This window comes from Heptranchias perlo, chromosome 1 (assembly GCF_035084215.1).
Source record: "Heptranchias perlo isolate sHepPer1 chromosome 1, sHepPer1.hap1, whole genome shotgun sequence".
NCBI classification, from domain to species: domain Eukaryota; kingdom Metazoa; phylum Chordata; class Chondrichthyes; order Hexanchiformes; family Hexanchidae; genus Heptranchias; species Heptranchias perlo.
In genome coordinates this window covers 138,074,933-138,093,843 of record NC_090325.1, presented here as the reverse complement: position 1 = coordinate 138,093,843, position 18,911 = coordinate 138,074,933, and the positions used below count along the sequence as shown (strand labels likewise).

At 45.4% G+C, this 18,911-nt stretch overlaps 1 protein-coding gene across 6 annotated transcripts in view; it reads left to right on the top strand.

Annotated features, from left to right (window-relative positions):
• Window positions 1-18,911, top strand: part of slc2a9l2 (solute carrier family 2 member 9, like 2) — a 396,296-nt gene that overhangs the window by 29,142 nt on the left and 348,243 nt on the right. For 2 of the 6 annotated variants that reach the window (XM_067991508.1, XM_067991549.1), the window contains exon 2: window positions 17,650-17,741. In XM_067991508.1, the coding sequence (XP_067847609.1) occupies window positions 17,650-17,741 (92 nt within the window). Of the gene's footprint in view, window positions 1-345; window positions 474-7,591; window positions 7,667-11,495; window positions 11,514-14,343; window positions 14,363-17,649; window positions 17,742-18,911 lie in introns of those variants that run through there. The other 4 variants (XM_067991516.1, XM_067991523.1, XM_067991532.1 and 1 more) reach the window with 4 other exon arrangements.

Here is an 18,911-nt window from a genome sequence, read left to right as displayed (position 1 = left end):
TGGTTGACAGAGTGGAATGTGAGAAGCCACAGAAGCAATGGTTGTTTTCAATGACCTCAATAAAATTTCATTTGAATCTCTTACAAGCAAAATGATATGTAGTTTGAATTTTTGCAAGGACTATTTATTTTTATAGTTATATCAAGTGTAATGATGTGAATACACAGCTTTTAAAAAATAAAAATGAAAATTTAGGTATATAAAAACAAATCCAGATTTATTGCTTTTTGAACTTGATCTGGCTTATTATAATCACTCAATGGTGAAATTGTGTGCAAACATGAAGCAGAGCTTAAAGTAAATATTACCCAACATCCTGGAAATTCAAAGTCCAGTGGAGTATAATTGGTTAGTAATGCAAGATGGCTGAAGCTACTGTCATTACACTAATTTAAGTAAATTATAGAGAAAGTTGCCCCTTGTTCAGGTATCAAAGTTTCATTCAGAATTTTGAACGCTATTTGGCTGAACATGTGAGTAGTTTTAACTTAATAATCCCTTTTTACTAACAAGTATCTCGTGGATTCTGTGTGTAGTTGTCAGTGTTCTATTTTGTAAGAGCAAAAGAATTCTTAATGGCAAAGAAGAAATCGTCAATATTGCAGTGCAAGCTAAACTCTGAAATATCAAATTCCTGGTCAGAAATAGAAAAAAAATCAACTATTTTCGATGTGAATTCATCGGCTTTTTTTTGCTTTAATTTGATTGTTCATGTGCACTGTGTCTGTTGTTTGGCTAACTGCACATGAGCAAAGATCAATTGGCAGAACGTAAATCAATGGGTTCATTAAATGATTATCCTTGAGCTTTGCAAGTTGATGAAGGCACACTGACAGTAAGATTTTTAACCATTTGTTGACCAAAATGTTATTCAGAGTTTTTAAATATTGTACAACTTATTGATAAATGTTTTGGATATTTCTCCCATTTGTTGATGCTGGATTATTAAGTATAGCAGAGTTGTGACATGATGGCGCTGTAGATGGTTCTTCCAACTCTGCAGTATGTATGGGTAAGATGTAAAAAAAAGAAAGAACTTGCATTTGTATAGTGCCTTTCACATCCTGTTGTTTTGTAGGAAGTCAGTTGTGCACAGCAAGGTCTCACAAATAACAATGACAAAAATGACCAGTTAATCTGTTTTTTGATGCTGTTGGTTGAGGGATAAATGTTGACGAGAGAGAAATCCCCTGCTTTTATTTGAATAGTGTCGTGGAATCTTTTACGTTCAACCAAGAGGGTAAACGGGGTCTTGGTACAATGTCTTATTGAAAAGGTGGCAATGCAATGTCCTCAGTGCTGCTCGGAAATGTCAGGCTAGATTATGTGCTCAAGTCTTGCAGTGGGGCTTTAAGCCATGACCTTCTGATTTGGAGGCAAAAGTGTTACCACTGAGCTAAGGCTAACACTTTCATATGGTACCGATGGAATAATGCATTGTTGGAGGTGCTGTCTTATGGATGAGATATTAAACTATCCGCCTTAGCAGGTGGATGTAAAATATTGGCACTATTCAAAGAAGAGCAGGTAGTCCTTTTGGCTTGCAGCTCCTATTTTAAAGGGTAACACGCCCAGTAAAATCTGTCCGTTCCACATGCAATCGCGAGTAAATTGAAGCCACTTACCGTGGCTTCCGGGTTTCCTGTCGTCAACCTGCGCAGAGAGTGGACTGCGCACCCGCATCACAGGCTATCAGCTGGAGGAGCCCTATTTAAAGGGGCAGTCCTCCAAAGCTGCTCCTGCATCAACCAACCAAAAGTGCAGCATGGAGCAGACCAGGGGAAAGGCTGCTCCCAGGTTTAACGATGCCTCACTCCAGGTCCTAATGGATGGGGTGAGGAGGAGGAGGGAGATTTTCTACCCGGCAGACGGGAGGAAGTGGCCTGCCTCTGCCATCAAGAAGGCCTGGCTCGAGGTGACAGAGAAGATCAGCAGCAGCAGCAACGTATCCCGCACCTGGATCCAGTGCAGGAAGCGCTTCAATGACCTAACTAAGTCAGCCAAAGTGAGTACACTTACTCATTCTCCTACACTCCATCTTCCACATCACCGCCCCCACACCCCACAACTCATTCTGCACTGCCAACACGACCCTATCACATCACTCCTCACACCCACTCAAACCTCATTCTCAACTTACCTGCACTTACTCACTTCCCCAGTAGTCATCCCATCACTACCATTCAACCCAATCCTCATACAATGTCATGGCTCTCTCTCTCATACGCACCCTCTGATGCATCTCTTTCACGGTCAGTCACACCCAAACCAATGCATTTAGCGGTTGGCCACGTCGCCACACCTCACTCACGCCTCTCTACTTTCTCCCTTACAGGGTCTTCAGCGACCGCTGTGACGGCAGAGGGCGATTCCTCAGAGGACCTGCCGGTCTCTGAAGGTGCACCGTCACATCTTAGCGAGCCATCCACCAGCGCAGATACTCACACCTCGGTGGGTTGGCACCTGGTGAGTTACAACACACGTGAGCACGAGCAGACACAGGTGGCAGGGGCAGCTGTGGAGAGTCCGTGTCGGTGGCAGCACTCCTCTCCAGGCTCTGCTCAGCTGGAGACAGATGCTGAACCCTGGGGGCCATCCTTTAAAAGGAGAATGATCAAGGGGCAGCAGCACATTTGCGAGGTGCTGGAACAAGTGCCAGGTGCATTCTCCACAATCGCGCAGAGGATGGAGGAGTCCAACTCCTACATGAGTGGAATGATGGCACGGGTACAGGAAGGGATCTCTGAGATACTGTCACAGGGACGTGTAGGCATCTCTGAGATAATGCCACGGATAAGTGCGGGAATGTCTGCGATGGAGGGAAGTCTAGCTTCCATCGAGCTTCAAGCACGGCTCACCAATGAGTCCATTGAGGCCCTGACAACGGCCCTTCAGACTCAGGGTGAGCAACTTTCTGCCGCCTTAAACAGGCAGGCAGATACACTAGGACTGACCTTACAAGGCTTCACACATGTCCTCCAAACTGTCGTCCAGCAGGGTGGTAGGAGTAATGTGGGCCTGGCCCAGGAGAGGGATGATGGCAAAAGGGGACATGGAAGTGGGGACGCCATTCAAAGCGCTCCCACGTCTCACCCGTTGTCCCCCTCTCAACCAGTACCCACAATGCTGCCTCCTCTCCAGGTGGCCGAGTCTGCCCCTGCACAGGTGCAGGTGGAGCAGTCTTTGGAGGGGCCCTCACGGGCACCAAAACCCAGAGGGCATCGGCCCAAAGCATCTAATTGGTCAGGGCATGAACAAGAGCAACCTGCCACTACCTCTGCTGCAGCCACAGGGGATGCACCACGTTGGAGTAGCTGGAAGCGAAAGGCAAAGGTTTTGTGAGCACAAAGGGGATGCACAAGGGAGTTTGACAGTTTGTTATGTTTTTTATTTATATTTGATTTTTGTTAATGGCACATTAAATATTATTAATGTCACCACTACTGCCACATCTTGGCCATTCTTGACTTGTGCAATAAGTCCCTTTCATGAGGTTCACCATGAACACCCACACTTGATGCCACCCATCGGGTCACGCTACAGTGGTGTATGTGTAGTTGCACGACTATTTTGTGCAGGGGGTGGGGGAGGGTGCTGGTGTGGCCGCTCCTCTGTCCAGGTGGTGAGGACTGGACTCTTCACACTGTCTGATGTTAGGAGAACCGTTCACATATCATTGACTCCCTGGACTCAAGAGCAGCCAGGTGACCCGCTGTTCTGCCCATGGCTTGCTCCTCCTCCTCCTCCCCCTCAATATAGGTGGCTGATGTGGATGGGGCCTCCTCCAGTGGCACCCCTCTCTGTTGTGCTGTGTTGTGCAGGGCACAACAGACGACTATAAAGCGTCCCACTCTGTCTGGTGCGTATTGAAGTGCTCCTCCAGAACGATCAAGGGTACCTGAAGCGCATCTTGAGCAGCCCTATAGCATGCTCAATTGTAGACCTGGTAGCGATGTGGCTGTCATTATATCAACGCTGTTGCTCGATGGTGGGGTTCCTCGGAGGTATCATGAGCCACGTGTGCAGGGGGTATCCCTTGTCCCCGAGGAGCCAGCCCTTGCGGGAGTTCGGTGCATGGAAGAGGGGCGGGATGTTGGACTCCCGGAGGATGAAGGAATCGTGGCAGCTGTCAGGGTATCAGGTGCACACGTGAAGGAATCTCTTGCGGTGGTCACAGATGAGCTGAGTGTTGATGGATTGATAGCTCTTCGTGTTGATGAACAGTCCTGGCTCGTGTGGAGGTGCTCATATTGCTATATGGGTGCAATTGATTACACCCTGCACTCTTGGGAAGCCAGCCACGGCGTGGAATCCGACTGCCCTCTCCGTCTGGCTGAGGTCATCCATTGGGAATTTGATATAGTGCGAGGCCCTACAAAACAAGCCATCGGTGACCTGCCTTATGCACTTGTGTGCAGATGACTGAGAGACCCCGGCGATGTCCCCGGTGGCACCCTGGAATGATCCGGAGGTGAAGAAGTTGAGGGCAGTGGTGACTTTGACAGCGACAGATAGGAAGATGCGCTCGGGCCAGCCGGGAGCAGCTCGGCATGAAGGAGGATGCCGACGTTCGCAACTACCTGGCGACTGACCCTGATCCTCCGTATGCACTGCTCCTCAGAGAGGTCCAGGAAGCTGAACCTCGGTCTGTAGACCCTGTGGCGTGGGCAGCGCCTCCTGCGACGCCACTCTCTCTTTTGTTGCCCTCCGTGCTGTTGTGCAGGTGCCTGTGACGCAGCACTGTGTTATGGAGCTCCACGTGGCGGAGGTGGACGGCGTGCCTGGCGAGGCTGGTGATATTGCTCGTCCTTGGATGAAGTCATGAATGCAGCTACGGCACCCCCCATCCTGACTGTGTGAGTTTGAGGGGGTCCGCAAAGTAGTAAATGTGTTTGCACAGCAGAGTTTAGGGTATAAATTAATAATTTTGAGTGGAAAGACAAAGGTGTTGCAGCCAAAACTTTGTCTGAAGTGACAGAGTGCCCTGCTGCAATAAATGAGGTTTCCCCCCATCTGTCAAATAATCCTTTGCATCTCCCATTGGCTGCTGGCTGAAACTTGTTAGCTCCAACAGGAAGTGTTTCCCACAGCACGGGAAACACGCTGAGGATCCTTCAAAATTGCACCCTGCCAAAATCTCCAGTCAATGAGGTCTGTCAAGTACCTCAACTACCTAAATAACTGTCGAAATTGTCAACCCGCCGGCTTTAATTGCCGATGGGAGTCCTGCATGTGGGAGCTGCGCGCGCACCCGAACGTGTCATTGGGGAACCCGGAAGTGAGCGGGTTGGAGCCGGGCTCCGAACCCGCTCTGGGATTGCGCCATTTTTGGACCCCCCCCACCCCCGCCCCCAACGCACCCGCTCGGCTATCTGAAAATCGGCCCCCTGATCTGCATATTTAAAGAGGACCCTGCTGCTTTCCTGCAGGAGTTCCACCTGCCTGATCTAAAGAGCAGGCTAGCATCGTGACATGGTGGGAAGGCAGCGGATCAGAGGGTGTAAGTCAAACCCTCATTTTTTACTGCCCCTCTGCTCGGTTTCCACCAGACCACTGCTGTTCACAATTTACATTGACAATTTGGATTCAGGAATTGGAAGCACAATTTCAAAATTTGCGGATGACACCATGTTGGGGGGTGTAGATAATACAAGGGACAAAATACAAGAAGACATTAATAAACTTGCAGAATTGGCATGTGATTGGCAAATGAATTTCAATATAGATAAGTGTGAGGTGGTGTATTTTGGTAGGAAGAATAAGGAGGCTTAGATAATAAGAGTTTAAATGGGATAGAGGGGCAAAGGAATCTAGAGGTACAGGTACACAAATCACTAAAAGTAGCGACGCAGGTTAAAAAGGGCATTTTAAAAAAGCAAATCAAGCACTGGGGTTCATTTCTAGAGGGATGGAACTGAAAGGCAAAGGAATTATGTTGACGTTGTGTAGAGCCTTGGTTAGACCACACGTGGAGCACCGTGCACAGTTCTGGTCTCCATATTAGAAAACAGATACAGAGGCATTGGTGAAGGTGCAAAAAAGATTCACCAGGATGATACGAGAACTGAGAGGACATACTGATCAGGAAAGGTTGAACAGGCTGGGGCTCCTTTCTCCAGAAAAGAGAAGGCTGAGGGGTGACCTGATAGAGGTCTTTAAGATAATGAAAGGGTTTGATAGGGTAGACGTAGAGAAAATGTTTCCACTTGTGGGGGAGTCCTAAGAAGAAGTCATAGATATAAGATAGTCACTAATAAATCCAATAGGGAATTCAGGAGAAACTTCTTCACCTAAAGAGCGGTAAAAATGTGGAACATGCTACCACAAGGAGTAGTTGAGGCAAATAGTATAGATGCATTTAAGAGGAAACTAGTTAAGCACACGAGGGAGAAAGGAATAGAAGGGTATGCTGATTAGTTTAGATGAGTAGGGGTGGGAGGTGGAGCATAAACGCAGGCATGGACCAGCTGGGCCGAATGGCCTATTTCTGTGTTGTAGACTTGATGTAACTTGATCTAACAGACAGGGGGAGTTAAAATTGGGGTCGCATTTTTGATTCGCCCATGGCTGAGACCCAACAGTTCTCATTCGCACTGTGTAAAGGTGTTACATGGGAGCTAGATTCTCTCCATAGGTGAGAGCTATTTGGAGGGATAGTCAACCCATTTTGTTCTCATTTACTTCACAGTGACCAACTGTGGAAAGACACTGAAGGTTTGGGATCAGAATTTGAGCCTGTTGTCTAAAATGGGAGTGGTGCATCGTGAAAACATTTTAGAAGGGAGAAAAAAGAATAAAATAAGTTAGAAATAAATCAGTAACAGTTAAATGAGTGTAAATGTTAGTACCTAAACTTTTCTAAGTTGTATCTATAGATTGTAATGGGCAGATTCTCCATTTCTGCATTCCTCAGCCAGTAAATTTCCGAACATTAAAATGAATGGGTAGAAATTCATGATCTCAAATTGATCCATTAATGTTAATTAAAATTATGCAAATTACACTTTTTAAACTAAATAATGATTTTTTTCCCCACTCTTCTTAAGTCCTGATGGGTACAATTACTAGCTCTTCTAAAAATCTGACCTTTTTGGCTCACTTCTGTCCACCAATTCCAATTTCAATGATATTGGTAAGGAATCTTTTTCCATTCTGTTTTACTATTCTGACTGATATCAAATCCTATGGCTGCCAGGTCTGTCAGATCCACTGCTCCCTGGACTCCAAAAAGGCCCCTCAGTGACAAAAAAAAAGCACATTTGTCTATTTTTAGGTTGGTCGTGGCCTCTTTAGTTCAGTCATAGTACATAACGGGTTTTAAGCCAGGTACTTTAAGAAATCATGGCCTCAATTTTAACTGTCTCCCCCCACCTGGTGGAAAAACGGGGCGGGGGGGTTGGTGGGTGGGCAGCTAAAATGGAACGGGGGCCTTACCCACTCCTTTCCTGCCCCGACCTGACCGGCTGCAATTTAAAATTTCAGGCAGCAGGAACACCTGCCCCAAGCCAGTGGGACCCTCTTTAAATGTAGAGATGGGGCTCCGATGATGTAATGGTGGCCCGATCTGCTATTTCAAGCTGAGGCCTGAGCAGGGGAGTAGTGATCGCTTCACTGCCAGGCCATACCTGCCAGGAGCAGCAGCCAGGGCCAGAAGAGACCCAGTAAGGTAAGTTCTTAAATTTTTATTTGGTTCCTGTGGGCCAGGAGGAACCTAGAGTGCTCCTCCGGGCCCCACAAAGAAGCCTGGGTTTTCTCTGCCATGGGTTCCCCCCCACCACCCCAGTGATCCACTTACCATGTGCCGGAGACCGTTCCCCTGGGTCCCTGGCAGCGGCCTTCTGCCACTCGATTTTAATGATTGGGCAGCTGCTTCCCAGTGGTTTCCAGGTCGTTAAAATCATCCGAGCCTGCCTGCTGCCGCTCTTGGACGGACGCGCCACTTGCTTTGCAGTATTCCCACCCAGGAGTTAAAATTGAGCTCCATGTTCCAGCCTAAAACAATACAAATGTTGAGAGGCCTACCATTTAGCTGTCTCCAGGTAGTTGGCTTGAGGAAGGAGCCAAGTCATACAATTCAACCACAAACATACAGCGTGATTTGTTCAGTCATGTTATCTGGCTGGCAGCTACTTTTGAATTTAACAAATCTACAAACCTCAGGACTGTTCAAATCAGAGAGTTGGTATGGAATTGTTGAAGCAATTAGGTCAGGCCAGATGGGTTCCATTGTTGGTAAGAAGGAAAGAGCAACTATATATATGAACATTAATTACAAAACATCCATTAGTATAGAGATTGTGAACCAATTATAATTTTTCTTATTCGAGGATTTAATATAGTCTAATACTACTATAAATATATACATAAATATAATATTAATGTTATTTATTCACTTGTTCATGTATTGTTCAATAAAGTAGTTTGGCAGTTAAGGCCTAAACAAAGTCTAGTGTTGTAACATTGCCACTACTTCTCTGTATGCAAAGGCAAAGGACAGATCTAGGGGCCAAAAATCCTCAGCTGCAACATCCAGTGAGAAAGGTTTAAATGTAAGGCAGGACCCAATTAGGCCGGTGGCATAGGATGGGCAAGGCTAGAGGTGGCTACTCCCAATGCTGGGAGTTCCCACATCTTTGATCCTTAGAGGCACCCAGTGGGGAGATGGTACCAGGCGATTTGGGGCATCAACTGATGTATGTGGGCCCCACCTGTGAGCCCAGACTGGGATTATGGCTTGGATCCCTGAAGAGAAAGTGAGTGATTTTTTAAAAACTATTTACATGCAGTCCATTTACAAATCGGGTCATGGAGATGTAACTATTTACTTTCTCAGAGAGGCACCAACACTCTCCCCAGACTGGGCATACTATGTTGGATTTTACAGGCTCTGGGACAGACAAGTACCTGAGATGCAGCCCTAATGGCAGAGTCACCTGCCAATGCCTTGCAAAATACAGAATCTCCTCATGACCCCGGAACGTCTACTGGGGTTACCAGCGGAGGTTCCTGGTGGGCACTTCCTGGCACATCCCAAGATGCACTCTCCTCTCTATGGATTTTCAGCCACCTAGTAGCTAAAGCAAATCTAAAGAAAGGTTTGCTGTTTGTTATACCAAAAATACTATCAAAATTGCCTTAGAGCAAGTGTAAACACTTTAGGATAGAAGCATCGAAACATAGAAAATAGAAGCAGGAGTAGGCCCTTCTAGACTGCTCCGCCATTCAATATGATCATGGCTGATCCTCTATCTCAATACCATATTCCCATTCTCTCCCCATACCCCTTGATGCCTTTTGTCTCTAGAAATCTATCTAGCTCCTTCTTAAACATATTCAGTGACTTGGCCTCCACAGCCTTCTGTGGTAGAGAATTCCACAGGTTCACCACCCTCTGAGTGAAGAAATTTCTCCTCATCTCAGTCCTAAATGCCCTACCCCGTATCCTGAGACTGTGACCCCTCGTTCTGGACCCCCCAGCCAGGGGAAACATCCTCCCTGCACCCAGTCTGTCTAGTCCTGTCAGAATTTTATATGTTTCAATGAGATCCACTCTCATTCTTCCAAACTCAAGTGAATACAGGCCGAGCCGACCCAGTCTCTCCTCATATGACAGTCCTGCCATCACAGGGATCAGTCTGGTGAACCTTCGCTGCACTCCCTCTATGGCAAGTGTATCCTTTCTTAGGTAAGGAGACCAAAACTTCACACAGTGCTCCAGGATGACAAAAGGAGCACTGTTAAAAGCAGTGAAAAATACAGAAGAAGATAAAATGTAGCCTTGAAGAATTACTGTAAGGAGACGCACAACACCCGGTTATAGTCCAACAGCTTTATTTGAAATCACAAGCTTTCAGAGCTTTGCTCCTTCGTCAGGTGAAGTGAAGAGATGCATATAGGCACAGCATATATAGTCAGAGAACAATGCCTGTAATCATGAAGGAGCAAAGCTCCGAAAGCTTGTGATTTCAAATAAAGCTGTTGGACTATAACCGGGTGTTGTACGTCTCCTTACATTTGTCCACCCCAGTCCATCACCGGCATCTCCACATCTTGAAGAATTACAGTTGCAGGATAGTGTCTGGTTGTAAATCAATTTGAACTTCTTCAAAGCGCTTTGGTTTTAATTGGATTACAGCTAAAAACTGCTATTGCTTTATATGGTTTAAATTAAAGACATGTGGTCTTGTTTTAAATCAATTTGAACATTTACAAAGCATTGTTTTCTTAATTTGGTTACTGCAATTCACCTGCTATTGTGATTGACTCCTCCCCACCCCCTAAGGTTTTAACAAATAAGTAATTAACCCTTACTTCTGCGTTGCTGAAGTAAATGACCTGTTGTACTAGTTTCTTTAAGAAGATCGTTTGACACCTTTTGAGCTTCCAGCATTTCAATCTGCTGCGTCACAGCTTTCTGAATGTACAAACAGTTTCATTGTCCCTTAATAAAAACAATGATTTTTGTAGTTCCTACAGCCCTGCGCCGCAAACTCATTTGGACAGTCCATGATATTATTATAGAATGGTAAGGCAAATCAGCTAGCTAGAATGTTCGAGATTGCCCTAGAAGTGTTGGAACCACCCGTAGCCTTGCAGGGCCAGATAAATAGAGTTTAAAGTGAAACACCCCCTTTAGATCTTGCAGGGGTGCATGGTGAGGCCCCTTGGATTAAATCAGTCCAGGCAGCCATCAAAAGTGAGGGCTCATGTTCCAGAGATGCCCTGAACAGAAGGGACAATTTTACAATACAGAATAACTTGATGTTTTATCAGGATAAATGGGTAGTCCCGCTGTCACTGTGTAATGAGGTGGTCCGTTGGGCCCACATCTCTAGTGGGCACCAGAAGGGTGACAGCCTGGTCCAAAGGCTAATGGAGCAGATGTGGTGGTCTTGTATGGATCAGACTGTGAATGCCATTATCAATGACTGCCTCACGAGTGCGCAGTATGACCCCAGGCCCGGAATTAAAATGCCTCCGAGCCATGTCCCAGCATCTGGCGGCCTGTGGAGAAATTTGCAGATTAATTACATTGGCCCGTTTCAGAGGACACAGAAGGGAAAAGTAAAAAAAGTTTTATACAAGCTTCCTCATAGTATTGCTAACCTTGTTAGGAAAAGCATTATACAGGCTTTTCTTCTGAATAAAGCCTTCTGTTCTCTGTTATTAGCATCAACAGGCTTTTGATAACCTTGTGTAGATAATGCATCTTTGAGTAATGAGAGAGCCTGTCTCAATTATCCGGGACGCCTGATGATGTCAGGCATTGTAAGTCATCTGGAATGTGGAGGAAGTGAAACAGATGGCAGCTTCATGAGTCAGAGAGAACGATTGATGGGAGGCCTCATCAGTGCACACGGCCCTGTAGAATGAATGTGTTCATCACGTATATAAGTTGAAATGTAAATCGTCCTTGTTGGAACATTTATCGGAGCGAGGCTGCACACATTCAAATAATATCAAGGACCTTCGAGAGTGCACCTCGGAGACTTGACGGTGATAAGCTTTGCCAGGTTGTAAAAAATGTCTTATTTAGTATGCTATAATTGTACTCTTGTATTTTAACATCTTTGCTACTTATAGTCTAACTTCTAAACAAAACTTTTATACTTTGGAACAAATCACCCTCTAGTCTCTTTGTGCAAGAGACCGATCCTTTAACAGATTACTCAAAACAGCAATTCTGTCAGCATGTGACAAAGAAAAGACAGGTTAACATTTCATGTTGGACACTTCATGAAGGATACCCAGTATTCATAGTTTTCTTTCAATCTCTATAAAAAATGTTCAGATTACATAGAATTACACAGAAATTCCAACACAGAAGCAGGCTGCTCAGCCCAACCAGTCTGTGTTGGTGTTTATCCTCCACATGAGCAGTAGTCTTAATCCCAGGTGTCCGCTCTGTTCCTTATCCCTTTATTCCCCTTTCCTTTAACCCCCTACCTAACCTATTCTTAAATGTTGACATGGTCTCTGCTTCAATCATTAATTCTGGCAGTGCATTACACAGCCTCATTACCCTCTGTGTATAACATTTTTTTCCTGCTCTCAGTCCTAAACTGCTTACATTTAACCTTCTATTTATGTCCCCTTGTTCTAGACGCTGCAATCACTGGAAACAGATATCTCACAAAATTGATTCTGGTTGTTGGTGGGAGTCCAGAAAGATCTGGAGAAATTGTATTCGAGCACTAATGGGCAAGGCACAGATTTTCCATAGCATAATGCATGCTCCAGCAACCCTGATTTAGCAAATGATGGTAACTTTGGCCCTGAAATTCCCTTGGGGCTCCACTGAACTCCTGCTATAGCTCCAGGAAAATTGGAGACCTGGTTGCATCGGGTCTCTGCTGTTTCCGGGAGCTTCCTGATTGCCTTGTAAGGACCGGAACCTGCTCTGCCCTCAAGGCAAATGAGGTCAATGAGATGAACTATGGGTCAGGGGCTCCCAACGCCAGGAGGTCCTGCTCTTTAGGCTCCTGGCATGTCAGTAGAGGACGGTACACCAAGTGAGTTGAGGTATACTGTTCTCCACAAAGGCACATGTGGGCCCCATTGGTGAGGGTCAGGTGGGCAAACTGCCTGGACAGCAGAACAGAAGAATTTTTATTTAAGTTATGGACAAATCAGCCCTCATACGAAGGGGGCCAAGGTTAAAGGGGATGACTGGACAACCCCAAGAGTTTCTGACAGTAATGGGCATGTGGGCGCAAATGTGGTGCTTGCATCTGTCTGTTCCAAGTTAATTAGGTACCCTCCAACTGACCCTAAGGAATCTGGCATGCTCAGGGTCGGGGAGCACTGATTGGCGTAATTCCAGCACAACAGCAGGATCGCAACCGATGGATTTTTGATCCCTTTTTATTCAAACTTCTGTGTACAATTGATGACACTGTTTGGGAATGAGTTTCAGGGGTAGGAAGAGCTGTGACTTTGATATCTTTTGTAGACCTTTTTGATTGATGTGAGGAAGTTGAAATTCCATAAAATGCCATAAAATTCCTGGCATATACATGGGGCTCCGGCTAAAGGACTACCAGAACTTGTTGTATGCTCTGATCGTGCTCTTGTAGACATCGGACGCCTGGTGACATCTCTCCTGTGTTGAAGAGTGAAAGTCTGGTATTGAGTAGGCTATTATCATCAAGTGCATCTGTAGACACGGGGGGTGGTGCCAGAGGACTGGAGAATTGCAAATGTTACACCCTTGTTCAAAAAAGGGTGTAAAGATAAACTGAGCAACTATAGACCAGTCAGTTTAACCTCGGTGGTGGGGAAACTTTTAGAAACGATAATCCAGGACAGAATGAACAGTCACTTGGACGAGGATGGATTGATTAGGGAAAGCCAGCACGGATTTGTTAAAGGAAAATCGTGTTTAACTAACTTGATAGAGTTTTTTGATGAGGTAACAGAGAGGGCAGATGAGAGCAATGCAGTTGATGTGGTGTATAGGACTTTCAAAAGGCGCTTGATAAAGTGCCGCATGGTAGGTTTATCATCAAGGTTGTGGCCCATGGAATAAAGGGGGCAGTAGCAACATGGATACAGAATTGGCTAAGGGACAGGAAACAGAGAGTAGTGGTGAACGGTTGTTTTTCGGACTGGAGGGAGGTGAACAGTGGTGTTCAGCAGGTGTCAGTGCTGGGACCACTGCTTTTCTTGATATAGATTAATGACTTGGACTTGGGTGTACCGGGCACAATTTCAAAATTTGCAGATGACGCAAAACTTGGAAGGGTAGTAAACAGTAAGGAGGATAATGATAGACTTCAAGAGGATATAGACACGCTGTTGGCATGGTGGACATGTGGCAGATGAAATTTAATGCAGAAAAATGTGAAGTGATACATTTCGGTAGGAAGAACGAGGAGAGGCAATATAAACTAGAGGGCACAACTCTAAAAGGCATACAGGAACAGAGAGATCTGGGGGTATATGTGCACAAATCATTGAAGGTGGCAGGGCAGGTTGAGAAAGCAGTTAAAAAGCATACGGGATTCTGGGCTTTATAAATAGAGGCATAGAGTATAAAAGTATGGAAGTCATGATGAACCTTTATAAAACACTGGTTCAGCCACAACTGGAGTGTTGTGTCCAGTTCTGGGCGCCGCACTTTAGGAGAGATGTGAAGGCCTCAGAAAGGGTGCAGAAGAGATTTACTAGAATAGTTCCAGGGATGAGGAACTTTAGTAACGTGGATAGACTGGAGAAGCTGGGGTTGTTCTCCTTGGAACAGAGACAGTTGCGAGGAGATTTGATAGAGGTATTCAAAATCATGAAGGGTCTAAACAGAGCAGATAGAGAGAAACTGTTCCTATTGGCAGAAGGGTCAAGGACCAGAGAACATATATTTAAGGTAATTGGCAAAAGAAGCAAAGGTGACATGAGGAAAAACTTTTTTACACAGTGAATGGCTAGGATTTTTTTTTTTATTCGTTCATGGGATGTGGGCGTCGCTGGTGAGGCCAGCATTTATTGCCCATCCCTAATTGCCCTTGAGAAGGTGGTGATGAGCTGCCTTCTGGAACCGCTGCAGTTCGTGTGGTGACAGTTCTCCCACAGTGCTGTTAGGAAGGGAGTTCCAGGATTTTGACCCAGCGACGATGAAGGAACGGCGATATATTTCCAAGTCAGGATGGTGTGTGACTTGGAGGGGAACGTGCAGGTGGTGTTGTTCTCATGTACCTGCTGCTCTGTCCTTCTAGGTGGTAGAGGTCGCGGGTTTGGGAGGTGCTGTCGAAGAAGCCTTGGCGAGTTGCTGCAGTGCATCCTGTGGATGGTACACACTATAGCCACAGTGCGCCGGTTGTGAAGGGAGTGAATGTTAAGGGTGGAGGATGGAGTGCCAATCAAGCGGGCTGCTTTGTCCTGGATGGTGTCGAGCTTCTTGAGTGTTGTTGGAGCTGCACTCATCCAAGCAAGTGGAGAGTATTCCATCACACTCCTGACTTGTGCCTTGTAGATGGTGGAAAGGCTTTGGGGAGTCAGGAGGTGAGTCACTCGCCGTAGAATACCCAGCCTCTGACCTGCTCTCGTAGCTACGGTATTTATATGGCTGGTCCAGTTAAGTTTCTTGTCAATGGTGACCCCCAGGATGTTGATGGTGGTTGATTCGGCAATGGTAATGCCGTTGAATGTCAAGGGGAGGTGGTTAGACTCTCTCTTGTTGGAGATGGTCATTGCCTGGCACTTATCTGGCGTGAATGTTACTTGCCACTTATCAGCCCAAGCCTGGATGTTGTCCAGGTCTTGCTGCATGCGGGCTCGGACGGCTTCATTATTTGAGGGGTTGCGAATGGAACTGAACACTGTGCAGTCATCAGCAAACATCCCCATTTCTGACCTTATGATGGAGGGAAGGTCATTGATGAAGCATCTGAAGATGGTTGGGCCTAGGACACTGCCTTGAGGAATTCCTGCAGCAATGTCCTGGGGCTGAGATGATTGGCCTCCAACAACCACTACCATCTTCCTTTGTGCTGGGTATGACTCCAGCCACTGGAGAGTTTTCCCTCTGATTCCCATTGACTTCAATTTTACTCGGGCTCCTTGGTGCCACACTCGGTCAAATGCTGCCTTGATGTCAAGGGCAGTCACTCTCACCTCACCTCTGGAATTCAGCTCTTTTGTCCATGTTTGGACCAAGGCTGTAATGAGGTCTGGAGCCGAGTGGTCCCCTGGCGAAACCCAAATTGAGCATCGATGAGCAGGTTATTGGTGAGTAAGTGCCGCTTGATAGCACTGTCGACGACACCTTCCATCACTTTGCTGATGATTGAGAGTAGACTGATGGGGCGGTAATTGGCCGGATTGGATTTGTTCTGCTTTTTGTGGACAGGACATACCTGGGCAATTTTCCACATTGTCAGGTGGATGCCAGTGTTGTAGCTGTACTGGAACAGCTTGGCTAGAGGTGCAGCTAGTTCTGGAGCACAAGTCTTCAGCACTACAGCTGGGATGTTGTCGGGGCCCATAGCCTTTGCTGTATCCAGTGCAGTCAGCCGTTTCTTGATATCACGTGGAGTGAATCGAATTGGCTGAAGACTGGCTTCTGTGATGGTGGGGATATCGGGAGGAGGCAGAGATGGATCATCCACTCGGCACTTCTGGCTGAAGATGGTTGCAAACGCTTCAGCCTTGTCTTTTGCACTCACGTGCTGGACTCCGCCATCATTGAGGATGGGGATGTTTGCAGAGCCTCCTCCTCCTGGGATGCACTGCCCGAAGCGGTGGTGGAGGCAGATTCAATCATGGCCTTCGAAAGGGAACTGGATAAGTACTTGAAAGGAAAAAATTTGCAGGGCTACGGGGATAGGGCAGGGCAGTGGGACTCGCTGGATTGCTCTTGTATAGAGTCAGCGCGGACTTCATGGGTTGAATGACCTCCTTCCATGCTGTAACCTTTCTATGATTCTATGATTCTATGCTTTTGGACTGTACTGAATCCAAGAACAAGAGCTGTTCTTTCTCTGAAGCCTTCTAGACAGGGCTATCAATCCAGGCATTGTAGAAAACTGCATTCACCTGTGTTAGCATACAATTTAATGTTTTGTTTTAGCATGATTGGGGATCTATTAACAATTTAAGCAAGATTTTAGCAAATACCAATTCATCCCTAATCCTCAAACTTTGCTAAAAGACATGGAAATTAGACATTAAGGCCTGAAAACGTGAACAAATTGGGACCTGGTAATGATTTGCTAATGCCATGACTTTGCTCATATCAGATTTGCATAATATAAGTGAATTTGACTGCTTCTAGAGTTGGAATTACAGGTTATAGGGTATTGCAATAGAAAGTGTGTAACAAAATGTCTCATGAACAGTTTAAAAGAATACAACTGAGATAAGTTATCAGGACTTAACCAGCTGGAGAGGGAAACCTCTCCAAACCCCAGGCCACATAATGGTCTGTCCTCTACCTTTAGCTGTTCTATCTATTCTTGCCTGAATTAAATCTTCTCTTGCGATTGTTTTAAAATCATATCAAAAGTGATGGGACTTTAAAAAAAAAACTGAAGGTACCTTCTCCTGGTGAGTACATTTTCATGGTCAATGGGCACACTTTAGTACCTCACCCGTGTGATTCTTCATGTATGAGCTGTCACTTAGTGTCAGCAGGTTATTCATGCGTCAGAGCATCACAACCAAGGCTGATTCAGTGCTCACGAATGTCCATAAGTGCACTTTCCCAGCAGGACTCACTGGATAATGAGGAAACCATAACCCCCCTCCCTGCCCCCTCCAAAGTCCAAGATAATCAATTGTAGCATTAGCATCGAACATTGCCCTGAATGAGATGAACTAACCTAGCAGTGACCAGGGATCTCCCTGGTTTGTATCGCTTAGCATCACAGTGCATATAGCAACCACTGAGTCATGAGTGTTCAGGTCGAAAATGTTTTCCTGTGCAGGGGAAATGAAATGTCATCCTTCCTGGGGGAAAATATGTTTCTAACGTGAGCACAGAGAGGAAAAGAGATATAGGAAACAGTATAATAAAAGATGTGTTGTGGAGAAGGAGGTTGCTTGGTAAAGAAAAAAAAATATATATATGTGTGTGTGTATGTAGATATAGTTTTTCTGTTTGTTTAATATTAGTTGTATATTAATATGACATCATTCCTTTCCTTCCCTTTCTAGAATCACACCAGCCCTGCACAATGCAGAACAGCGACAAGGATGTAAATAATTGCATTGACATCAGGACTGTGGATAATAAGCAAACGAAACAAGTTAGTTCCCTTTGTTCTTTCTTTTGTAACTTATATCTCTTTTGGTGAGCACTGTGTATACTTTAAGGTGAATGATTATACTAATGAACACTTTGCCATCCAGTATTCACATCGAGCAGTTTCGAGTTTTTAAAAAACAAGTCAGGTACAGAACAGATGGTACTTTATACTGATTAAACAATGAGCTTAATTACAGACTCGACTCCCTCTTAGGTAAAGTTCTGCATAAATACTTAGTGACCCGCAAAGCTAATCAAGCAGAACTCTAGAATATTGATTGATCTTCACCATTCAGTTCTGGCCTACTCCCACTTGCACTCAATGGGGCTGATTTTGGTGCAAGTCAGTTCTTAAGACTTAAGAGCTGGTGCAAATTCTGCCTGAAAAGTCAAATACTAATAGCACTCAATGGTTTGGTGTAAACTTATATACATAATCGCCAACAATTTCAGTTGGGGCTCTCCCAATTGTCTGCCGTAACTTTGCCAAAAGATTAGCAGAAACCCTGAAGAAGCGGTTGTTTACACCATTTCTCCAGGATTTCTGCCGATCTTTCACTGAAGTTACAGCGAGAGAGCGGAGGCCGCTGCAGAAATTCTATCCTAATTGTTCAAATCTGCAGGTGCAAACTCAGATGAGTCTAGGCAGCCCACTAGTGGTGGAAGAGGAAAATTGCAAGTAAGTGAAATTTAAAGGAATGGGGCTAATTAAAGGGAAGTGTCACACTAGGAGGCCAAAAATTCTGAATGCTTTTTGAGAGCCTCAAACAGCATCTTAGCGTGTTAGCTGGAGAACATCAGTGTCAATTGTGAGATTTGGAGAGGGGGCATAAAAAGTGGCAAGATTTTTTAGGGATGCAGGGACATGTCCTCCTCGCCCACACCTCCTGTAATTGTGACTGTTTCTGCTAAAAAATTAAGCTTGATCTACTTCTTGCAAAACTTTCTAGCTCTTAGGATCAGAGGAATGTCATTCAGCTCCAGAAAAAAATCCTTCAGTGTTTCTCCAATTTGAAAATATCTATAAGCTTGATTATAGGGCACTTAAAACTCATAATACACTTGTTGAAATGACTTAACTGCCTCTTCCTGGCTATTGATATCTCTCTCAGCACCAGTCCGATCTCCAACCATTTCTTAAATCTGACAGATTTAGGATCAATGTGGACAT